Here is a 25,097-nt window from a genome sequence, read left to right as displayed (position 1 = left end):
CCCTAAAGCATCCCTGACAGATGGTTGTCCAGCTGTTTCTTGAATGCCTCTAGTGTGGGAGAGCCAGGGAATTCAACCAGGGAACAACAAAGCAGGATACGGCACAACAGCACCCTTCGGCCCATGTTCCCCAGCTGCCACTGGAAACCCAAAAGCTAGACATGAGTACAAGTGCAGCCCCTCCATATTTCCCAGCAACTGGTGTAAATAGGCATATTGCCTCTGATACTGGAGTAGCATACAGCACACAACCATCAGGGCTAGCAGCCACTGATAGCCTCCGCCTCCAGGAATTTATCCAAATTCCATAGTTTAACTAAGTGCTGTGTGAAGAAGGACTTCCTTTTTATCTGTCCTGAATCTCCTACTGTTCAGCTGCATGGGATGACCCTAGGTTCTAGTATGAGAAAAGGGAGAAAAAATTCTCCCCATTCAGGTCCTTCCATTGGGAGAATTTACCATTTCTTCCTACTCTCTGCTTTCTGACCTTAAACCAGTTATTGATCCAAAAGAGGACCTCTCCTGTTATTCATGACGGCTAAGTTTGCTCAGGAGTCATTAGTGAGGGACCACTATCTGAACAGATTTTGATCTCTCTGTCTAGCTTCAGAAGCAAACACAGCAATCATGTTTATAAACTAGTTTCTGTCTGGATTTATTTCAAGTAGAGCTAAGGTCAAGGTAACGAAACCATTAAAATTGAGAAGCTATGGTTACTTGGTTTGGTTTAACTTTTCTACGGGCATTTAATATAAAACCTGGCCCACAGTGCTGGTGTGCAAATTTCCCTGAACAGGCAACACAGAGAATGATAATGCAAAATGCCCACTGCAAGATGAGAACAGTAGCAAAACCTTGGGCTGCCGTTTCTTCCCTCTTTTTGGCCTCTTCGTCTTCAGTACTAGGACTTTCTTGTGAGGAGTTATCCTGTTGCTGTTTTTTCAATAGTGCAGGATCGATTTGTGCTTTCAGGAGTTCAAGAGTTTCAGCCAGCTCGTTTCGGCTTCTGGATTGAAAAACAAGAAACGCACCAAACCTCATAAAGTAGCAATCCTATATAATATCCTATCCCTGTTCAAATCTGTCTGCCTACATTCTTCTTTGCTAGCATCTGTAGGAAAGTGAAGAGGAACATAAAAATCATATACTGTTCCTGTTCACATGATCACAGGGAGAGGTTGGGCAGCAGAACCACACTTGCGGGCACCCCACATGATCGTGGAACCATGCCAGACAGCAAGGTTCCCTTGGCCCTCCCCTGCTCACGGTTCTGTCATCTTCCTCCCGCCGTTCCGGCTGCATATGCCAGCGGCCGGGGGGGGGGGGGGGAGGCATGCCGGCCACACCTATGTTGCTAGGTGATCGCGGCCATAGAAATTGGCAGCATAGACTAAAGTGTCACTGACACTTCCAGCCACTCTAGGAGGCTGTCTTGATGGTGATCACAGGAATTTATCCTTGGGGAGCCTTACAGATGACGTGGTAAGCAACTTCGGGGTCCCATACCCACCCTGCAGAGGGTGGATGATGTACCTACCATGGGCAGGAAAAACACACATACACAACACGCTAATCCCTCGTGGGTTGCTCCCAAATGTGACCTACAGTAGGTTAGTGTGACATCTGAACCCAGCCACTATATCAGGGAAACCAGCAACCTTTCATCTGGATAGGAGTCTCTCCAATTGCCTCTTCTCCCTAGGAACTTCATAGGGGGCTACCACTGCTTTAGTGACCCATCAGCACCTTGGTAACATCAGCAACCATTACACCAATCCCCATCCCTTTCTCAGACCTATCTGGCATGCTTAGCAGAGCCAACATTACCTGGGCATACGAAATTAAGCCAACATTACCTGGGCATACAAAATTCACCCACCACTCATTCAACTACAGTCCATCCTTATGGCCACATTTCCAGACACATTTCCACCACTTGGTAAGCATTTTTGCTTGGTTCAGATTTTTTTAAAAAAATTAAATACTGCAGCACTAAACAGTAACAAACACGCACATCTGAAGCATTTCATAACTCTATCCTATCATACAACGGCCTGGTTCGCATATTCACAGAGTATAGGTTGAGTGTGGGTTGACTATGGATTGTTGTTGAATCACCGGTTGTCACTGAATTGTGGGTTGCCATTATGTGTGAATCTTCCACTATGGGTTAACCAAAAACAATCCAAAACACAAGGTTAGTTGTTGGGTTCTGAACGCTGGGTTGTTTGTGGTTAACAACCCATAGTTAAACCACAGAGCAGGGTTCACACATAACAAGAACCCACGATTCAAAAACAACCCCAAAATTAAATGACAATCCATACTGAACCTGTACTCACAGTTAACATTACGAGCAAACAAGGTCAAAAGGCGAGAAGAAATAATACAGCCTAGGAATTCACTGGAGTTCTCTCTGGAAAGACCTTGGTAACAACAGTCTGGAGAACTACAGAATTATTATTTTTTAGAAGAATACCTGACAATGCACTTCCATGAGGTCCCATCCTGATCATCCTGCTCTTCCACATATATCCTAACATTATGCTCTTGGTCCAGCTGGTACCAGTATGTCAGGCCATCTTTGTCTCTGCCAATTGGCTGAAGGCGCATAGCATCTGCATCTTCCTCATTAATGATGTTCTTAAATTTTAGATTGTCATCAAACTGGCACTCACAAAGGTACTATAAAAAAAATAGAGGGAGGAAGAAGTCAATCAAAAACTGTAGGAAACGCCAAATAAACAGTCTTCACCAATGCACCCTCCGCTTCATGTGTCAGCAAGGAACTACTTCGTAATTGAAGATCTTCACATAGGAAATTGATGGAGATGGAACGTAGCTCAATGGTGGAACACCTGCTTTGCATGCAGACAGGCCCCAGTTCAATCTCTGGCATCTCCAGTTAAAAGGATCTCTGGAAACAAGGAAGGCTGAGAATAGCTTGTGTCTGAGACTTTGCGGAGCTGCTGCCAGTACTGGGCTAGACAGACCAATGTCCGACTCATCATAAGGTAGCTTCATATATCCCTTCAAACAACACAAGTTGGTACATACTCTTAGTTGCGTTCAGTCTTATTTGAAAAGCAGCACACGTTCTTGACTGGGGGTGAAGAAGAGGGGTCCTGAAGCCACTTCTGCCATATCTCAGTCTACAAGATATTCTCAGGCAGTCATCAAAGCAAGCCGTTTCCAGTGTTTCGGTTTTCCTTATCTCTTTTTAAGAATCATAGAATCATAGAATCATAGAATAGCAGAGTTGGAAGGGGCCTACAAGGCCATCGAGTCCAACCCCCTGCTCAATGCAGGAATCCACCCTAAAGCATCCCTGACAGATGGTTGTCCAGCTGCCTCTTGAATGCCTCTAGTATGGGAGAGCCCACAACCTCCCTAGGTAGCTGATTCCACCGTCGCACTGCTCTAACAGTCAGGAAGTTTTTCCTGATGTCCAGCCGGAATCTGGCTTCCTTTAACTTGAGCCCGTTATTCCGTGTCCTGCACTCTGGGAGGATCGAGAAGAGATCCTGGCCCTCCTCTGTGTGACAACCTTTTAAGTATTTGAAGAGTGCTATCATGTCTCCCCTCAATCTTCTCTTCTCCAGGCTAAACATGCCCAGTTCTTTCAGTCTCTCTTCATAGGGCTTTGTTTCTAGACCTCTGATCATCCTCGTTGCCCTCTTCTGAACACGCTCCAGCTTGTCTGCGTCCTTCTTGAATTGTGGAGCCGAGAACTGGACACAATACTCTAGATGAGGCCTAACCAGGGCCGAATAGAGAGGAACCAGTACCTCACGTGATTTGGAAGCTATACTTCTATTAATGCAGCCCAAAATAGCATTTGCCTTTCTTGCAGCCATATCGCACTGTTGGCTCATATTCAGGCTGCCTAGAGTCTATAACTGCATTTTCTCTTGGACTGGAGTAGCATAGTCAAGCAGCTTTTTCAGTGAAGGACCCTCTTGAACTGTGGACTTCCCTAACAGTAGCTGCAAAGAGTGCTGACATAATGGATATGACGTGCTTTGGATACTCTCAAGCACACATACAAAACATTATTCACAAGCTTTTCAGAGTATTAGCAAACAATTAAAACATTATTGTCTTTCTGTAAAGTTGTTTCTTCTCTTGAGTTGAAAAGATAAACGTAAATGCAAAGGAGAGGGGTGAGGGTTTGAGGAATATCCCATAGTTAAAAAAATAAAAATAAAATCCACCCTATGTATTTATAAACACCTTGCACAGGAAGAACATTAAAAAATACTGTTCTGTTTACAGTGCATATATGGGAACTGCAAGATATAAACCAAAGTTTTTCACTTTCAATGACAATATTTTCAGAATCCTCCTTAACATTTGCATGATACATACTTGCGGTTAGTGCATCAAGGTTCAATTTGGACAAACCTCCAAATTATGATTGGCATAACCTTCAATGGTTTGGGGTTAGCAGTAACTATAGTTTGCTCAATTTGGATGTCACAGCTAACTACGGTTAGAGTAACAGGGAAACGGAGCAAGACACTGGGCTGGATTGCACAATCACAGCAGACTCCCATGGCTTATTTAAGCCATGGTGAGGAGCAGTGCATGCCGGAGGCCATTTTGAATATTCAACCCCCAACAGGGGTTTGCATGGTTGGTCGTGTATTCCAAACCCAGATGGCAGGGGTTGTTTGAGGGTTAAACAAATAAGCCCCAGAGAGCTGAATTGATCGTGTGAACCCCGTCACTGACAACTGAGAGGGGAAGGGGGTGAGCGCATGTGCCCTCAGCACATTCATGATGCTCCAAACCATAGTTCTGAGGATCTCCCAACTTGAGCCCAAATGGCAAGAATCCCAGAAAAATACTAAATAAGTGGAGCAGAAGAGCCATACCTTCAGTATTCCCAACTTGCATTCAATGCTCATTTCAAGGTATCCTTTTTTCTCCATTTCCCATGCCCAGGTGCTATTGAATTCTTGACACATCTGTAAGGCAAAACGTCTTAATTAAATATTGAGGGATCCCTCATCATCGCAAACATACTCTATTCTAAGTTTCAGTACCTATGGGAATGGAGAAGGAACTGAGCTGGGGTCAAAACAGAAACAGGTGAATTGCTGGTATATTCACAATTAGACAGATGAAGAGCCAGGGTGAGCTAGGGAGTGTGGGACATAAATACACTGCTCCTGAGGCCAGATATGGAATAATTCACAGACGTAAGCCTTTCAGAATGATCAATGGAATTAATGACATAAAAGGGGCATTCATTTTCTGCTCCCTAGAAATGTGAGAGTTTAAAAAACACACCTGCATCATACTGTTGTTGTCAACACACAATGTCTAAACTCAGACAATACACTTCTCCCTTTTGTTGTCAGTCATTTTCAAACACCCCACCCCCTGCAGTCACTAATTTTAAAAGGTACATACTTGTGTACCTTTAGGTGCAGCGCCTTACTGCTCCATCTCTCACTGAGTATTTTTGCAATTTTCATTTCATTTAAAGTTAAAGAATCAGGCCAGGATCCAAAGCAAAGGTTCACAAATTCACTCACTAGTGAGCATCCCTCCTCCTTCAGGGGCAAGTCCCCACTTCTCAACTTCTGATCATGGGGTGAGGGAGGAGTAACCCCTTGCAGTCACACTGGGCTTCAAAAGCACTCTGAGAACCTCAAAACCTGAGCCTACCACTGGAAATTCACATCTATGTATACGTTGGGAGGGAGAAACCCACCCCCAGAGTTACACTGGGCTTAACGTGGTTTCAAAGACAAGACCGGACCCATTTCCTCCTGGGGGAGGAGCAAGGGTAGGTTTAGCAGAAAGCGCAAAAACTGTGAATCCCTGTTTCAAAGAACTGCACAACTCGTTCCTAAGTCTGCTTGGCTTGTGTTTCTCAGTCAGTAGTTTCACATGCTGAATGGCAAACCACTTTGGAAACTGATGGGATTTTAAAAAACAAACTGTGGAATGAATGACATGATGATCTCAAATTCAAATATTATATATATATATATATATATATATATATATATATATATATATGAATGAGAATGTGCAAGCCCAAGGGCACACACTTGACTCTGAGCTCCTTGAATGAATGCTGGGATAAAAAATTCCATGAGACTGCTTTCCTGGCAGGAAAGCTTTGAGAACTAAACATAGGTTTAGGCTGAGGCAACAGTACTAGGTTGTACAGTACTATGAGAGGAAGTAGCAGCCAATTCATATGGGCAGATCATAGAATAGCAGAGTTGGAAGGGGCCTACAAGGCCATCGAGTCCAACCCCCTGCTCAATGCAGGAATCCACCCTAAAGCATCCCTGACAGAGGGTTGTCCAGCTGCCTCTTGAAGGCCTCTAGTGTGGGAGAGCCCACAACCTCCCTAGGTAACTGATTCCATTGTCGTACTGCTCTAACAGTCAGGAAGTTTTTCCTGATGTCCAGCTGGAATCTGGCTTCCTTTAACTTGAGCCCGTTATTCTGTCTCCTGCACTCTGGGAGGATCGAGAAGAGATCCTGGCCCTCCTCTGTGTGACAACCTTTTAAGTATTTGAAGAGTGCTATCATGTCTCCCCTCAGCCTTCTCTTCTCCAGGCTAAACATGCCCAGTTCTTTCAGTCTCTCTTCATAGGGCTTTGTTTCCAGACCCCTGATCATCCTGGTTGCCCTCCTCTGAACACGCTCCAGCTTGTCTGCGTCCTTCTTGAATTGTGGAGCCCAGAACTGGACGCAATACTCCAGATGAGGCCTAACCAGGGCCGAATAGAGAGGAACCAGTACCTCACGTGATTTGGAAGCTATACTTCTATTAATGCAGCCCAAAATAGCATTTGCCTTTCTTGCAGCCATATTGCACTGTTGGCTCATATTCAGCTTGCGATCTACAACAATTCCAAGATCCTTCTCGTCTGTAGTATTGCTGAGCCAAGTATCCCCCATCTTGTAACTGTGCATTTGGAGGCACTGCTCTTCAGGTCATGTTAGAGGCACCGCTCTTCAGGTCAGATGTCAACTCAGCCTGTACAATTAAAACTGGTACAGAACTCTCCTATTTCTGGCCATAATATCAGAGATTTCCTAGCCAACCTACTTCATCCAATAATAGAATTTCAAACCATGCAATGTAAAAACAGCATACCTTGATCAAGTATTTTTCCCATCGGTCTGCTGTGACAGACTTCCCAATCTTTCTCATCAGTTTCAGATGAAGTTCTACCAGTTCTCTTGGAACTAGAAACAAGGGAGGGATTTAAAAATAAATAATTCTGAAATTGAGAGCTAAATATAAATTCAACACAAGGTGAACTTTATGGTGTTAACAAATCCAAGGAGAACCCAAAGCTGGACGTATGGGCACACACAGTAAACAGTAGTTTCAGGAGCATTTCAAAATCTTGGCCATGTCTGAAGCCTGATGTTGCACAGAACAACATAGTTCAAAAAGTTTTTCCCTAGTTAAAACCTTCCTTGTGACCCTGCAAAAATGTTTTGTTCATCATAGGTATCATCCGGGGCGAATCTTCCTAATTCTGCTTTTAGGGTCACTGAGAGTCCAAATGCATTTGCAAATGTTAGCAAGCAACCTGTTCCTTCATCAGACTTAATGGCAATTCTCAATCAAGGACCTTTAGATGATCACTTTTCTCTGTTCTACAGAAAGATCACCGCAAAATGTTTTGCTAAGGGTTGCTCTCAGGCATTTTTATAACTAGCCATCCCGCAACATAGACCTGACAGTGTTTGAGAAAGTAACAATATTTTCACAGGATTTGGGACGAAATATAACAACTTCTAACTTTTCCACCAGTGTGTCACTAGCCAGGGGATTAGCTACGAAAATCCTAGCTCTGGTTGGCACACTGAAAACAAACCAACAAGAAATTTCCTCACAATCCCTTGCCTACAGCAACAACAGGTTTTCAAGAAGATATAACACTTGTAAATTCTGTGCCCAAGATAGGAAGGACACTGATTCCCCTGTCTTCAATGATCCACTTATCATAGAATCATAGAATAGCAGAGTTGGAAGGGACCTACAAGGCCATCGAGTCCAACCTCCTGCTCAATGCAGGAATCCACCCTAAAGCATCCCTGACAGATGGCTGTCCAGCTGCCTCTTGAAGGCCTCTAGTGTGGGAGAGCCCACAACCTCCCTAGGTAACTGATTCCATTGTCGTACTGCTCGAACAGTCAGGACGTTTTTCCTGATGTCCAGCTGGAATCTGGCTTCCTTTAACTTGAGCCCGTTATTCCGTGTCCTGCACTCTGGGAGGATCGAGAAGAGATCCTGGCCCTCCTCTGTGTGACAACCTTTGAAGTATTTGAAGAGTGCTATCATGTCTCCCCTCAGTCTTCTCTTCTCCAAGCTAAACAGGCCCAGTTGTTTCAGTCTCTCTTCATAGGGCTTTGTTTCCAGACCCCTGATCATACGAAACAGGAGTTAAACACAGTGGCACTAGGTAGCAGAACTGAGCAACACCAACACTGAAATCCTAAACCAGGGCTCTTCAATTAAAAGGGCCAGACTGGAAAACATTCTGAGATGGAGAGCCAGGCACAGCCTTGAAAAAATCACAGGTGCCTGAAGCTCTGGAAGCCAGAAATGGAATAAACCACCAATGAATTCTTATTTCCTATCCATCCTCACACAGGCGCTATTTATTAAATAAGAAAAGAACTGATGTTGTATCTTAGGAATCTGAATACTTCTAAGTCCTAACAAAAGCACATTTTCCTCATCTTTTTCACTTAAAGAAAAATAGTGGCATAAACGTTTTCAGAATGTTCAATCTAGCAATGCTGCTATGTCCATCTTTACCGCTCAACTCCTTTTAAAAAAACAAACCGGAATGCTTGGCTTTAACATTCTCTTTATACTATGGAACAACTGCACCCCCAGCTGGCAAATGCACAGGCTCACACACATTGCTTCATGAAATTAATGCTTCAGCAATCAAAACCCTTTGCTTGGAGAGACAACTACAAAGCAGTCTGGAATGCTAGTCAAAATACATTCTTTGCTGGTGTTTCAGTCAGCTAGTGGTTTAGTCGGTCTTGTATTTGCTTGTCACAGAGGGTGGGAATGTAGGGAACAGTCAGCCACAGAATTGGGGAGGGGGGGAGAGGAAGGAGAATAATTTGGGGACATGAGTCAAAAGCTGGCTGCAGAGGATTTAAAAAAAGAGTGAGGAATTGAAATCTACGTTTTAGGGCAGGAGAGAGCAGAAGAACTAGGTTCACTCTGCTTGGGGGGGGGGGGGGCTAAACAAGAGAAAGCCTGGAATGAATTGGAAGACAGACAGACTATGCGGAAGAGAACAAGTGCCTGGCACAAACCTCACAGAAGAAAAGCAACAAGGGATGAGAGCGGGTGGGGGAATAGTAACAGCATCAAAGTCATCATTTACAGCTACTTCCCCTATTACAAGTTTTCTCCAAAACACACATAAACATTATACGTATCCATGTTTATTCTTCTAGAACAAGTATGAAGAACTGAATAGCTTGCCCACAAAAAAGCAGTTCAGGCTAATTTTCATTCCACACATCAAGACATAAAAGTCAAAATATGAATCACAATGACCACAATATAATTGTAAATATTATTTAAGCCACATGCACTTTAAATGTGCAAGGTATTTCAATATCTTATTTTTTCTAGTTCACAGTAAATGATGGAAAAGATTGTTATTCCCATTTTTCAAATGGGAAACTGAGGCTCTTAGAAGCTGCTATGCCCAATGCCACGGGAGACCAGAACTTAGATCTCCAGCTGTTTTGGACTTCAACTCCCAGAAGCTCTTGCCAGCATGTCCAGTGGTCAGGAATGCTGGGAGTTGAAGTCCAAAACATTTGGAGATATACTTTCTGCCTACCCTTGACCTAGGCCGGCCAGCCCATGATTTGGTTCGCACGACACGACAGCCCACCATGGCTTAATTTACCTATAAGGACTGTCATGTTTGCCTGGTGCCCGTGGAAGTACTGCTTCTCAGACACATCAATTATCCCAACCTGCAGCAATGAAGGAGTTCAACCAATTTCCTGTCACTATATCAAATGGGGGTCACAGTGAATCTCCAAGCTGCCTGCAGAAATATGAAATGCAGAGTACGGTACCAACACCCAAGTCCAGCCTCCAAAGGTTGTAAAGATATGGTTATTAGTGCGCTAATAGGAAATAGCAAATGAGTACAGCGAGCTAGCCAACCAGCGGTCAAAACATACGAATCAGAATGCTCCAGTGTGGAGGACAACACTGACAGAAGTAGATATTTGACTGGGCAAGCAGCGTGGCAAACAACAATTTAGGGAATTACCATGAACAAATGGAACATGAACCAATAATAGAAAACTGCCACATAACAGAACAAATGCCACTGAAAGAAGAAAAACATACCCAAGACTCAGGAAGCAGCAGTAATGGACCGTTCAGTACTGACAGGGTCCTGCCTACTGAGTTGTAAAAATCTTGCTTGTTCAACGACCACTTACACGCTTCCAACAAATTAGTTTCCTGAAGCACCGCAGTAATAATTGTCAGTGCACATCAGGAGCTAGAACTGACTGTCTGAATCCATTAAGGGGGATACAGGCTGCTCCTCTTCCCAGCCTGACTAGTTAATCCAGGGGAAAGGAGAGCAGAGCTACTCACGGCTGATATTCACTGAGCAGAAGCTCCCAAAAGAACACCCCTGTTTTTAGACAGGAGATGGAGGGCATCCAGTAAACATTGTTATAAAGCAGGGTTCTGAACAATGCTTACATGTTTACACCCAATAGAAGGACAGAAGAGGAGCTCTACTGGAGGAGACCATAGGCTACCTAGTCCATCAGGCTGTAATCCACAGTATCTACTCAGATGCCTGTGGGAAGCCTACAAGCAGCACACAAGGGCAATACCCTTCTCCTGCTGCAGTTCCCCAGCAACTGCTTCTGAATTTCTTCTCGATCCTCCCAGAGTGCAGGACACAGAATAACGGGCTCAAGTTAAAGGAAGCCAGATTCCAGCTGGACATCAGGAAAAACTTCCTGACTGTTAGAGCAGTACGACAATGGAATCAGTGACCTAGGGAGGCGGTGGGCTCTCCCACACTAGAGGCCTTCAAGAGGCAGCTGGACAACCATCTGTCAGGGATGCATTAGGGTGGATTCCTGCATTGAGCAGGGGGTGGGACTGGATGGCCTTGTAGGCTCCTTCCAACTCTGCTATTCTATGATTCTATGAAACCTGGACAGAGCCTATAGCCATCATGATTAGTAGCCGATGACAGTCTTATCCTCTATTAATTTGTCCAACCGCCTTTTAAAACCATCTACGCTAGTGACCATCACATCATTTTGTGGACTGCCCCTTTTGAAAATGAGTGTTTTCACTTGTTTGGAGGCTTGCCCCCGGAAGTGCTTTATCACGGTCGAGCATGCAGACTGGGGCCAGCAAAGCCCCAGCTGGATACTACCCTTATTAGGCTGGTGAACTGGGCCTTCTCTATACAGACAAAAGAATGAGGTGGTAGAATGGACAGTTCCACTTCAGGCTGCAGTGAGGGATCCCGTTGTAAAAATAGGCCTCATTACGCATCATTGAGAAAGCTTCTAGCCCAGCTCATTTGTAGCTGTGCTGGATTTGTAAATGAAGGGGGCCTTTCTTTTCTTTTTTACATGAGAGACATTTAAAAATGAGTGAAATACCTAAAAAAAAATCCCGAAATGTTGAGACCATGAGATTGATTTCTCATGGATTCAAAATTTATAAATAATCCACCCCCCAGGAAGCGGTGTCATGCCCCAAATCCATGTTGCTGTTAATATTTTTATTAGGCCAACCAAAAGATCACAAAAATGTACAAGCTTTAGAGATTCCCAGATCTCTTCATCAGGCGTGACGTTATAAAAGGGGGGGGGGGGAGGTGCCTAAATGATGAAGTCTCGTTGTCCAAGTTGAGACTAGGTCAAAGGTGTAGTGTAGGAGGAGGAGTCTGCAAGTCAGCTGGTCATGTGATGGTTACAGGAGGGTCCTTCTACCCCCAGTTACACTGGGAAGGAGGGGGTGGGATGTTGCACCCTCCATATTGGGGAACAAAGTCCAGGTATTCTCAGAATTGTTTTCCATTCTGGTTGAAGCACCTGGGCTCCTTTGACTGATGGATCATGAAGGGTGGGTTCGGACATTACTTTAGTCCATGATGGCTTAATAAACTATGCACAGTGGCTTATTTTTTAAATAGTCCACGATGCCCCTACACGTGAATGGGCTAATGAGCTACTACGCATAGCTGATTAAGCTACTATGTATGATTTGACTTATCTCCCAACCCCTGCAGTCATCCTGTCCAAGTGCTGGTATCCCAACTTCCCTTGTGGTATTTAAGCCTGTTTAAGCCTCCTGCCCAAGCACACAGTAGCTGTTCCCAGTAGCGCAGTAGTGCTCTTTCACTCATTCAGTAAAACGCAGTTGTGCATTTCATCTACTGTTGTTCTCCGCCTCGATCCGAGTGGAGAGGCGGGTAAGAAATAAATAAATTTTTTATTATTATTATTATTATTATTATTATTATTATTATTATTATTATTATTATTATTGAGGCTACCACAGTAGCCAGTTTCAGCTGTTCTCAATGCTGCAGTTGCTAATTCACTAAAGCACAGTTGCACATTTTACCCATTGATGCTACTACAGTGGCTGCTTTCAGCTGTTTCCAATGTTGCAGTAGCATGCTTTCTATTACACAGGAACGCTCGCAAAGAATAGAGCAGCAGCACTGATCTGAACAGCTCTTGTCACGTGACTCTATAGGCCAGCAAATTAACTAACGCTGCCTGACAGACAACACAATAAGCCATGATGGGTTAAATAACCCACTCTGCAGACCGTTGGGTTAGTTTGGGCAAATAAGCTATCATGGATTTAAAATTTCTCAACAGATGTCATAACCCATGATGGGTTAAATACACCATTGCGGTTTATTTAATCCATTGTGGGTAATCGTGCTGCCCAAATCCAGTCAAAGACAAATTAGGCAGTATTTATATTAACAAAGCAGTGAAGTGACGCAAATTGGGTAGCATTACCTAGCAGCTGGAGGGGATAAAGAGAATAAAGCCCCAAGGTTTTGGTAGTACAAAGCCACCTCCATCATTGAAGAGTCCTGCACTGGAATGGCTAAATACAGTATTCTACAAGTCTCACAAAAGAATCAAAGGTAGCCATGTTGGCCATAAGGAAATTTCCAATATCCATGTTGCTGACCTTTGGGTACTAAAAGATCACAAAATAATTGTGCAAACTTTCAAGACTCCTCCCCACACACTACACCTTGGAATTAGGCTGAACATATAGAACAATGGGCCAGTCTGCACAACGTGACCACCCACCATAGGTTATTTAAGCCATAGCAAGGATGTGGTACATGTGACCTCCATTTTGCATTGTCATGTTGTCTGAACCTAGCAAAAGTGGATTATGTGAGAGTTAAACAAACCTCTCATAACCCTAGAACAGACCATGGGTTACGCAATGTTTGTTTAACCCTCACAATAACCCACACTCACCGGGTTCACAAAACATGACAAGCCCTGAGCTGCGGGTGGATATGCAAACTGGTGCTTGCAGGCCCAGCAGCTTTGAGTAAGTTAAATAACTCACAATCACAATGATGCATCATGTCATGTGAATCAGGTCAGTGTGACTTTACCATCTAGTTTTCTTTCCCTCCATCCCCATTCCGCCCTTCCCAAACCCCTGCATTTTATAACATCTTACCTGATGAACAGATCTGCGGATCTCGAAAGCTTGCTGCATTTTTTTGGTGATCTTTTGGTAGGCTTAGGAAAAGTATTATAGCAAGATGGATTTTGGAAATTTTCTTGTGATCATCATGGCTACCTTTGCTTCCCCCCCACCAAAAAAAAACCACCCCATGGTAAATTGGGTGGCGGAGGAAATGAATATATAATATTCTCACATTCTTATCAAACCAAAATGTATCTTACTGTTTTACTATTACTGCAGCATATTTGGATATTGAACTGAACTTTATAACAACACTGAAAACGCCTGAGTGTTATGTACGTCCACAGCATACACAGGAATTATTCTCAAATGCTGTAACCTAACTTACATAAAAATCTTCATAGTATACATTTTGAGGAAGTAAAAGAGCATTGCTTTAACGAATGTTTTACTCAATCCAAAAGACAAAATATCTCATGGGAGTTTCTTCAGTGTTCCCCAAATAGTCTAATTTTTCCATTGGAAAAACTGGAAAAAAAATATCCAGGGGGTGGGGATCCCCTTGTTGCAGCCCCCTAGCTGGACTATTCCCTACATTTCCATAACTATTGGGTAGTTTCATCACTAAAGGATACTTTTACTACAGCAGCACAAAGTTCTAACACAGCTATATACTAAGGGCACAATCCTATGCATGTTTAAGACAGAAAGAAGTCCCATATCCTAGAAAAGCCATACATCTTACAGGTAAAACAGCACAGTTGGCTGAGGAAGGCTGGAAGTTGTAGGATATATATTTTTAATCTAAGCTTGTATAGGATTGCTTGCACCCTAAATTATCCAAATTGTTGCTCTGCAGCAACTGCTTCTGCACATGGAGGTTCTATAGAGCCATCATGACTAGTAGCCACTGACACACATAAATTCATGGAGAAAATAGCTAATCCTCTTTTAAATCATCCAAACTAGAATCCATTACCACAGTTTGTTGAACCACATTCCAGAAACTAATTATGCATTTTGTGAAGAAGTACTTCCTTTTGAATCTCCTTCTGATCTGCTTCAATGAATGACCAAGAGTTCCAGTAATTCTATACACACCACACATAATGTTATAAATCTCTCTATCGTGGTATTTTTAGTAGAGGACTCAATATCCAAACAGCCATATGGAATCTATTCTGAGAAACACCCAACTGGAAATATGTATAGCTAGTCGTGAACAAAGCTCAAGAGAATGGATGACTTCAAACATACAATGGTGAAACTGCTAACAAAATTAACGGCTGATACAGTACACACACATGCCCATGTGGAAAACAGGAAAAGAGGATGCGGAAGTGAAGTCAAAGGCTGTACACATTATATAACTTCTACAGGTTCAGCTGCTTTCCCTTGCATTTCTTACACCACTCCAAAGTGGGGGTTTTGGAGTTTTGACACCACTCCAAAAGCTCAAGTCTAAAATTGTTCCTCCAAACTCCAGCAAAGTATTCTGCTCCTTTATTGCTCTTCTAATAATGAAAAATAACAGAACCAGTTACACTGGTAGACATTGATCTGAGCACAGGAGTTCTAAGAAGAAGGGCTTGCATGGCTGATACACGGGGGGGGGGGGGGAATCCTCTCTGTTCTATACAATTCGCCTCTGAAAGGCTTTAAGCCCATTCATTCACCAGAGGGTCTGGCAAACAAGCAAGCAGATCTTTTGCGTCGCCTTGTGTAAAATTAATCAGTTGTGCAAGCTAACACTCTACTAACATTTTCATTCACAGGGGAGTTGGTGCTTAATTAACATTTATGCTGACTCTGAAGCTATTGACAAATACAATCGAGGAAGTGATTGGATGTATTCTTCTGGAGGGGGGGGGCGGGAATATGATACTTCAAGCAGAGATTCATTTCCTGCACTTGCATGCCAATCTTTAAATGCAGTGCTGCCCCCATGCTGTAAGTGGAAGACTTGCTGAGAGAAAGTACACACACTACATAAGCAATTTCTAGTTCCCAATTTGCAGTTTTATCTCCAAAGGAGAAAATGGAAATTTAAAACGACTGATCTCCGTCACTCACACTACAGAACCAGGAACAATTTTTGGAATATAAAGCTGGGCAGAGGTCTACTTTTTGCTTATGAAACCTATAGTGCACCGTATACACTAACAATACTAATACTAATTCCCGACTATGGAATAAGCTCCCCACTGAGGCCTGCCTGCTGCCAACACTGTTATCTTTTCAGCATCAGGTTAAGACTTCCCTCTAGTCTAGTCCCCGGAATTTAATTGCATTTAATGGCATATGATATAGTATTGATGTCAGCTGTCTTTAACAGGTCTGTTATTGAAATAGAGTACTTAAAATTGTTCTTAGCTATTTAATTGTTTTAAATTTAGTTTTTGGTTTTTTTTAAAAAAAATAGAAAGCATTTTATTATAAAGCTGCATTGTAATGTTTATAATGTTGTATTTTTGTGTGTGAATTGTTGTGAACCACCTAGACAGCTTGGGCAATTAGCTGGTATAGAACTAAAATGAAGTAAATAAATAAATAAACTAACAAACAGAAGCCACATGCTTTCTATCGTCCACACGTGGCAGCATGTGGCAATGTCTACAGTACAAGTGGGCAGCTTGTGGCCCTCCAGATGTTTTGAGCTCCAGCTCCCACTATTCCTCACCATGGGCTGATGGAGGTTGTAGTTGCCCACCCCTGGTCTATATGCATCAGATGCTGGAGAGGAGCCCCCCTCTTATCTTTTGGTAGCTCTGCGCTCAGATTTCGTTCACAAGTATGTTTGAGCCACATTATAAAGTATTTCAAGCAAAGGAAACAGGTTCGTAATAAACTCTTGAACACAAACTAGAGAGTTTTTAAAAAATAAATAAGGCAGAAGTGATGTCTTCGTTAGGTTCTACAGAGATTTGTTTTATGATTAACGTTAATGGGGCAATGATAATGTTGATTAGTTATCTTCATGCAAAATAAAAATTTGAGACTAAATTGTTTTAATTATACATTTGTCAATGTGAAACTCTGTATTTTCTAAGTTACTCCCCTAATGGAACTTTCGACAGAAGCACACTATCTGTTTGCATCACTGGGTGGTTACCCTGTTAACGTTTAATATCTGACCACTGTAATTTATTCAGCATGATAGCAAACCAGGCGTTTTGCTCCTACAACCTTCCTAGGTTTAATATTCCTACCTTTTTGCTATTCTGATGGTCAGAAACCATGAATGCTCAAACCACCCTTGTAAGCCAAGCCTTCGACTTTCTGGAGGACACCTGCCAGAACTACAGAGGGGATTGCAAATGGGTGTTGTACATGATGTACCACCAATGCCCAACAGAACTGTACACTAAGACCGGGGTCCATAGTGCTGCTTTGGGCCATACTTCCTCACACAGCGCATGGTTATACTATAGAATTCACTATCACAAGATGGTTTTAAAAATAGGTTGGCTAAATTCCTGGAGGAGAGGGCTATCAATGGCTACTAGCTCTGATGGCTATGTGCTACCTCCAGTATCTGAGGCAGTAAGCCTATATGCACCAGTTGCTGGGGAACATGGGCTTTGTTGGTTCCTGGCCGACAGCTGGTTGGCCACTGTGTGAACAGAGTGCTAGGCTGGATGGAACCTCGGCTTGATCCAGCAGGGCACTTTTTAGGCTCTTAATTTTGGACATATTTTCTTTAGAAAGCTACCCCCATGCCATATCGAAAAATGCTTTTGAACCTCCTCATAGGTGTTTTGAAACTGCCTGGCAAGGGCAGGTTGTGGGGATAGCTGACAAGTCACCTGCAACCTTAAAACAACCCAGAGGTTCTGGGTGGCTTGTCAATCACCCCAAGAACCCATTCACATAGAACGAGAAGCTATGGCGTGCCCCTGTCACACCCCGAATATTCAAGATGGCCGCCACCACAAAGAGAAGCCTTCCAGGGAAATTCACCCACGGCGGCTTTTCATTACATGCGAACCAGGTTTGAGTGTCCACTGAATAACCCACAGGCTAAATATTGCTCTTTTCTTTCTTCCTTTTCTCCCTTCAGCACAAGGTGCTTTTAAAGCATTGGAAAAAGCAAAGCAGAGGCTTGGGGGTGGGTAGGGAATGAAAGCCTGGTGGGTAAAGCTGGACATCTAAGGTTTAGGTTCCATACAATTAACATGGCCTTCCTAACTGTGGCTGCACTACACTAAAATGTCTAATCAACGCAGAACTAGCCCTGCTGTGCAGCAGGGTGAAGTGACCTGCTTCAGGTTACACCATGGGGCATCGGAGGGGAGAGAATAGATAAAGGCTGGAATTGGTATCTCAGGGGTGCAACAACACTTTTTAAAGGGTTGGCCTTAGCAACGGAGGGATGATAGTGTCACCATTTGAACTACACTTCAGACAACAAAAAGTATTGGTCTGGCACCTCAAAATTCTAGTTTGCAGTCTACAACATGGTCACCATGAAAATTTCCAGAACAATCTATTCCTAACAGTGCACAATTATCATCATCATTATTTATTAGCTGCCTTTACAGCACTTAAGGCTCCATACAGTAACAAATAAAGCACGCTCAACAGCCAATAAAAATAGAAAAATACCAGTAAGAACAAACAGCAGGCCCAACAGAAGTAATGTGTTTTGCACTCCTTCAGGAAGGCCAACACAAATTTTTTTTGGGGGGGGGTCATAGTTCACCCTTGAGGCAATTGATGTAAAGGCCCTGATCCTCACAGCAACAGTCCTCGCTTTGCATGGATCTGGAACTCTAAGCAAGGCCTGAGAAGATCACAGCCGGGGTGTGAGAGAGGATAAAGACAGGTGCCCTCTAACATAGATTACAAAAGTTGACTACGTTCTGTGAGAGTTCCTTCATGACTTCCTTCTAAATGGAAGGAAATCAAAGGATGCTGCATGGAAAAGAGATGCTACACCCAGAGGTTCAAGGGTAGTTCTTCTGTCTATATCATGTGGACACGACACCTAAGAGATGGTCAGCTCTTACAGGCCTGGTTATCTTTTGGGGAATGGAGAAGTAAGCATATATACATCCCTAGTATATGATCATCATAATCATCACAGCACACATTCCCTATTCAGCAAGGGATATGGGGTTATAGGGCTTTAATTCATAGTTTCAATCTTTAGAATTAATTTATCAGTTAAAGCAAACTGACAGAATTACACTGTCACTTATATTAAACTCATTAATGTGTTTTCCATAGAACTCCTAATGAAAATGTTCAATATTTTAGCTTTATTACCATGCTTTGCAAACTAGATCACTTAATAAAAAAAGAGGTATTAAATTGTCACATTGTAAAATATGTAATTCAGAGATAAGTGGCTTTTTTCTTTTCACAATTGGTTTAGAAATAAATTTTATCTTAAATCATATTTTTAGAATTTATTACATTTATATCCTTTCCCCCCTCTTGCAAGGAACCCAAGGAAGGTTACATGGTTCTCCTTTGCATTTTATCCTCACAATAACAACCCTGTGAGGTAGGTTAGGCAGAGAGTCAGTGACTGGCCCAAAGTCAACCAGTGAGCTTCATGGTCAAGGGGGAACTAGAACCTGGGTCTACCCAGTCCAACACTCTAACCACTACACCGCATTGGCTCTATCACAATAACATGGTAGTTTATGAAACCATGTGGTCCTTCAATCAAGAACAAGTAACCTAAAGCTAGAGAACCAATCCTGTTTTAATAGTGAAACACACAGGTAACAGTATTCAAGCAAAACCTTGGGATGAGGGAGATTTTGGCTCAACTGCCAGAAGTGATTCCTCAAAACGATTAAAGAGAATACCATTAAGGGTGCAATCTTATGCATATTTAGAGAGAGAAAAGGCCTACAAGCGGCTGGGGAATTCTGGGAGTTGTGTGGGTTTTTTCCTGCCTAAACATGCATAGGATTGCGCCCTAAAACAAATATTAGAAACTGAACATTTAAAGCAAGTTTACTTGGTCCCGTCCCGATGTGTTGGACTTTAACTCCCATTGGATAGGAGTTTTAGTTTAACACATCTGGAGGGCACCAGGTCTGACCCATCTGATTGGGTAAAGGCTGGCTTAAGATCTGCTCAAGCTCAAAATGATAAAACCAGCATGGTGAAGTGGTTTGCATGTCAGACCAGGAGCTGGTAGGCCTGAATTCAATGCCCACTCAGCCATGAAGCCCACTGGATGGTGTGATGTTGGGTCAGTCACTCTCTTTCAAACTACGTCACAAGGTTATTGTGAAGTTAAATTTGCAAAGAATGACATGTCACCCTGAGTTCCTTGGAGGTAGTTAGTAAAAACAGAAAAGGAAAAAAAAAGAACTACAATATCCATCATCCCTAACCATTGGACATGCTGGCTGGAGCTCGTAAGAGTTGGAGCCCAACAACTTCTGGAAGGCCACAGGTTCCTCACCCCTGCCTTACAGTGATTTCAGCTCCGGACATCTGGATTAGCCAGTTCTAAATGCTCAAAATCGATTACTACAAAAATCTAGATTTCCCACTCTTCAGAAATCACAAGCAATGGAACCAATTGCTTAGGGAAACTGTGCCACTTCTACTTTTGGTTAAGAGCTTAGGCATTTTTCCTATATAATAAAGAGGCCACCAAATGCAAGACGTGCAGTCTATGATATATCTAGGCAAAGCTCAAAGTCATACACGGTAAGTACAGCAGCCACTCATAACAATAATCGGCAATATTTTTAAAGTTCATGCACCTTTCCTTCCTATGTAGTCTCCTTTGTGGCATTATCTAGATGGTAAACCCTACATGGCACAGAACTGTACTCTTATTCCTTACAAAGCACCACATACTTGGATGGCACAACAAAAACTAGCTTTTCATTACAGAATTATCCATCAATTGCCACAAACATATAGCAAACTGGCATACTAAGTTCCATCAAGAGTTTTTAGCTAAATCTGTGAAAGCCTGGGGGGCGGGGGGAATGGGTGTTGGAGGAAGGGGACATTTTCCCCACTGACTTTTTGGTTATTGGAAAAAACGTTAGTTTAATTTCCCACCATTCTTTTTTCCCAGGCCTTCACATCATTGCTTTTAGCCCATCCAATTCAAGAAGCTTTGAATGGACAAGTCTACTTCACAAGCTCATGGCTAAGGTGAGATCTTAGTGAGATCTCACCGTTCTTCGAAACTCGTCCCTTCCACCACTCTAAACTTGCAATGAATGATGGACAAAAGAGCAAAAACCAGCAGTGCTTTTTGAAAGATGCTCCATTTCGGGCTTTAGCACATACTCAAATGACAGCATACAGGTATCACTTGTACTCCCAGTAGTAAAAATCCATTTTAAGAAACGTGCTAATATACCAAAATTTTATTATTTGACTTTATATTGTGACAACATGACTGCAAAAACACTTACAGACCAGTCCTATGCATATTTTCTTGGAAATAAGTCCCACCAACCTCAAAAGGACTTTCATAAGTGCATAGGGCTGCATCCTATATTACAATTTTATTGAAATATTATGAATTCCCCCAAAGATTCTTGGAAACTGTAGTTTGGTGAGGGTAATAACAGATCTAGATATGCCTGATTTCCCTCATGGAACTACAGTTCCCAGGATTCCATGGACAGCTGGATAGTAAAGGCATTTGTTGCTGCCACCTGACAAAAGATGTCTTAAAGCAATATGGAATAACCACAACGCTTTTGCCTCCATAACAAAACGCAAATGGGGGCAAAAACGAAGATGACAACTGGGTACTTCACAAAAGAAAGGTTCATATTAATAATAAAGACTCAGCTCAGTTAACAAAAAAAATTACTTGTTCAAATAAAATGGTCAGATACAAAATTTCATCTACTATCTAAAGGATAGGTGGTTACATACCGCAACAGTTAAAACCTTTTGTGTAGCATTTAAACAAATGTGTATCAAAAGCATATCTAATCAAATATATGCATTCCCCTGATATCTTCCAAAGGACGTACTTGTAATGAAGAAACTAGAAGCAATGAAAAGCTATTTACAACATTACTGGAAATTACAGTTGTGTGCCAGGCAACTTATTAAAGCAGATAAAGAGCTGATTTAAGATTTGAATTATTTTGATTACCCATTTTAAAAGCACTATCAACAAAGAAACTATCCACTGATAATTTTCAACCTCACGGAACATGCCAGCAAAATCTCAGCTGCTAAAAGCAATAGCCTATCCCATAAGAGGCCCCATAATTTGGAGGGAGCGTTACCAGTTTGTGGGCAGTTACATTTTGTGACCTGAGGGCATGGGGGGGCGGGGCAAGGAACGCACTAGCCTTCAATAAAAACAATAACCAAGGCATTTAAAAAAGCAGGAATCCATTTGAACAAATGGTGCTGAGAAGCTTCAGGAGAGCGTTTCAAGGCAGTATTTCCTTGAAATATTTTTATTTTACTTCTAAAACAACAATGTGTCTTCTTTCCTTGCCCCAACTCGCCTCAACTACCTTCCCAAGTCTGGCTGGTCCTGAGAACAAGGCAAACGAAGGTGTAACAGCAGGTTCTGAGCTGTTTTGTATGCTACAGGCAGCAGAGAGCTGAGATTCTCCACAAATAGGAAGTTTATATGGGGCTGGATGATCATGTGCCTGAAATGCTGCCATCTCTGTAAGTCGGCAGTGAACACAAGCATGCTCACACACACACACACACACACACACACACACACACACAAATAATATGAAAGCAACAGATACCTTTCTCTCCCCACCCCCACCAGCTACCTCAAAATGAATCACATTAGGAAATAAGGAGTAAAGAGGAAGAACTGAACACTCTCAAACATCCATGCAGCTGCAGGATTTTAGAGAAGGCATATGAGCTAGGGAGATAAAGCTTTCAGGCAGTGCTAGGCTAACTTCAGTTTTACATGGTCTACTTCTAAATTCTATTCAAATCTTCAAGGGCCACAACTGTGTTTAAAATTTATTCCAGTTTACTATATAAGCTTCTTCAGGATCTCTTAACTATTAAGGCATAACTAATCTGCGCTGAGGACTCCTGGCTATGCTATTTTGCTTAAGAACATAAGAAATGCCTTGATGGATCAGACCAGGATCGATCTAGACCAGGGGTCCCCAACCCCCGGGCCACGGACCAGTACCGGTCCATGGCCTGTTAGGAACTGGGCCGCGCAGGTGAGCTGCTTTCACCAACCCTCCCCCCACCCCAGTCTACCTGGGCCATCTCACCTGCCCAGCTGAAGCAAAGCCAGGACGCTGGGATGGGGTGGCTTCGGAATGGCGCGCCCGGCTGGAAGCCACTCTGAGAGAGCGACTTCCAGGCGCGCCATTCTGAAGCCACCTGCCCCAGCATCCTGGCTTCGCTTCGGCTGGGCGCCCACCCAGACAAAGCGAAGCCAGGATGCTGGAGTGGGGGGAAGGGGGGCTTCCCAAAACCATCCCCTCAACCCCTCCCTGGTCTGGGGAAAAAATGTTTGGTGTCAAAAAGTCGGGGGACTGCTGACTTGCAAGAAACCCAGCATCCAGACGGTACTAGGTAGTCTACAAGAAATTGGACAGTAGTCTGCTAATGGACAGCAATCTGCTTCTACCCCATGCAGCTTTAAAGAAACACGTGTTAGGCAGCCTTCCCCAACCTGGTGCACTCCAAATATTGTGGATTTCAATCCCAAACATTCCAGACCATTGGCTATGCTGGATGGGGCTAATGGGAGTTGAAGTCCAAAACATTTGGAGGTCACCAGGCCAGGGAAGGCTAATGTATGTAAGCTATTACATCTCACCAAATACTCTTCAGCCCCCATTTCTCTTCTGCTCCCCCATTCCTCTTTATAGTGAAGAGATGTGAACCAAGAAATATATGAAGCAAGTAAAAAGGCACACCGTTTCTTTTTTTACTAGAACATCTGCAAATACTGCAGATGCAAGTAGATGTAAATGTATTCCAGAAATGGAATGAGGAGGGGAATAAAGATTCAAAGTCTTTCCACCTTTTCGGTGGGACACAGAAGTATAAACAATGAAAAGCACACACCCCACAAGGAGGAGAGGAAAGACAGCAACACCCAAGGATCAATACAGAGAATCAAAGAAGAAGGGGTAGCCAGGGTGTATATAGATTGCACATGTGAGAAAGGGTTGGCGGTGGGGGCTGGCTGCCCAGGACAACGGAGCTCACAAAGGAACCCCCCCCCAAGAGAGAATGATGAGGAAGAACTTCTGCAACCGAATATTGGGGATGGGAAGTGGGGAGCAGCCCCCAATCTAGTATTTTTTTTTAAAAAAAAAAAAAACGCTTCTCTGCTTCTTAAGAGGGAAAGATGCATCCCTGCCTGTGTTGATGACCTCTTCCCTTTACACATTGCAGAAAGAAATAGAGGTCAGAATGGAATTTGCGCTGTCCCCAATAAGATCTTTCAACGCTCCCAAGGGTAATTAGCCATTCATCCTCTTGCCCAATTGTAACAAAATCGAATTCCACACGCACGGCTCCCTTAGTACCGCCAACTTCTCTCTATCAATCTGGATTTAGCTGTAAGATCCTCGGGGCAGGGACCCGCCTTTTGCTCACGTTACCCAGAGCAGAGCGCTGCACACGCTGATGGCGCTTTACAAATTAACAACAAATCAGGCGCCTACCCGCCCACCTTTGGGGAGGGGAGGGAAGCAGGCATGAGGAGAAGCCCCAATGCAAACTGGAGGGTCGCCGGGGGAGGGGGGTGTTACATGCCCCACCCCCTCTTCTTTCTGTTCGCCCTCCCCAATGAAGGGTCCCCCCACATTTGGGGAAGGGGGCCCCCGTTATAAGTGGGAGGAGCCTGCCATTAAGAAGGGGGGTTGAGGAGGAATACACAACCCCGTAGAGACCCTCTTCCTCCAAAGAACGGGGGTCGACCCCCTCCCCACAAAGTAGCCCCAAAGGGAAGTAAAGGATGGGAGAGAGACGCTTCTCTGCTTCAGGGATGGACGGGGGGAGGGCCCTGTTGTGTGTGAGGGGGGGGCGGAGAAGGAAAGGACTTCCTAGGACGTTTAAAGTCGCCCCCCTTGATTCGAATTGCCGCCTTCCGAGCAAACGGATGCTATGAGGGAAGAAGGAGGCCCGTTTCGCAGCCGGCCGCCGCGCTTACCCTGGTCGCTGGGCTCCTGCGGCGGCTGCAAGACTCGCTCCAGCTCCGGGAAGGGCAGCTCGGGCAGGTCGAGGAGGGCGCCGTATCTCTCCAGGAAGGAGCAGACGACGGCGAAGTTGGGCCATGAACCGGGGCAGGACGGGCCCTCCGACGGCGGGACGGCAGGGGGAGGAGGGGATGGGGGAGCCGCTGCCGCAGCCGCCATCTTGGAACCTGAGAGGATGGATGGAGAAGGAGAAGGGAAGCTGAGGGGGGGGG

The 25,097-nt window shown here is 43.7% G+C and overlaps 1 protein-coding gene across 1 annotated transcript in view; it reads right to left on the bottom strand.

The window, feature by feature from the left end:
- RSF1 (remodeling and spacing factor 1) overlaps positions 1 to 25,044 on the bottom strand; it is a 66,462-nt gene extending 41,418 nt beyond the window's left edge. Inside the window, exons 1-5 of the mRNA XM_063127224.1 lie at positions 24,840 to 25,044; positions 7,130 to 7,221; positions 4,878 to 4,970; positions 2,480 to 2,685; positions 855 to 1,006 (exon numbers count right to left, since the gene is read on the bottom strand). Coding sequence (XP_062983294.1) covers positions 855 to 1,006; positions 2,480 to 2,685; positions 4,878 to 4,970; positions 7,130 to 7,221; positions 24,840 to 25,044 — 748 coding nt within the window. The remainder of the gene's footprint in view (positions 1 to 854; positions 1,007 to 2,479; positions 2,686 to 4,877; positions 4,971 to 7,129; positions 7,222 to 24,839) is intronic.
- Between the last annotated feature and the right edge of the window lie 53 nt (positions 25,045 to 25,097).

Source organism: Elgaria multicarinata, chromosome 5 (genome assembly GCF_023053635.1).
Source record: "Elgaria multicarinata webbii isolate HBS135686 ecotype San Diego chromosome 5, rElgMul1.1.pri, whole genome shotgun sequence".
NCBI lineage: Eukaryota > Metazoa > Chordata > Lepidosauria > Squamata > Anguidae > Elgaria > Elgaria multicarinata.
Note: the sequence above shows the minus strand (reverse complement) of the source record. Positions and strands in the feature narration are given on the sequence as shown.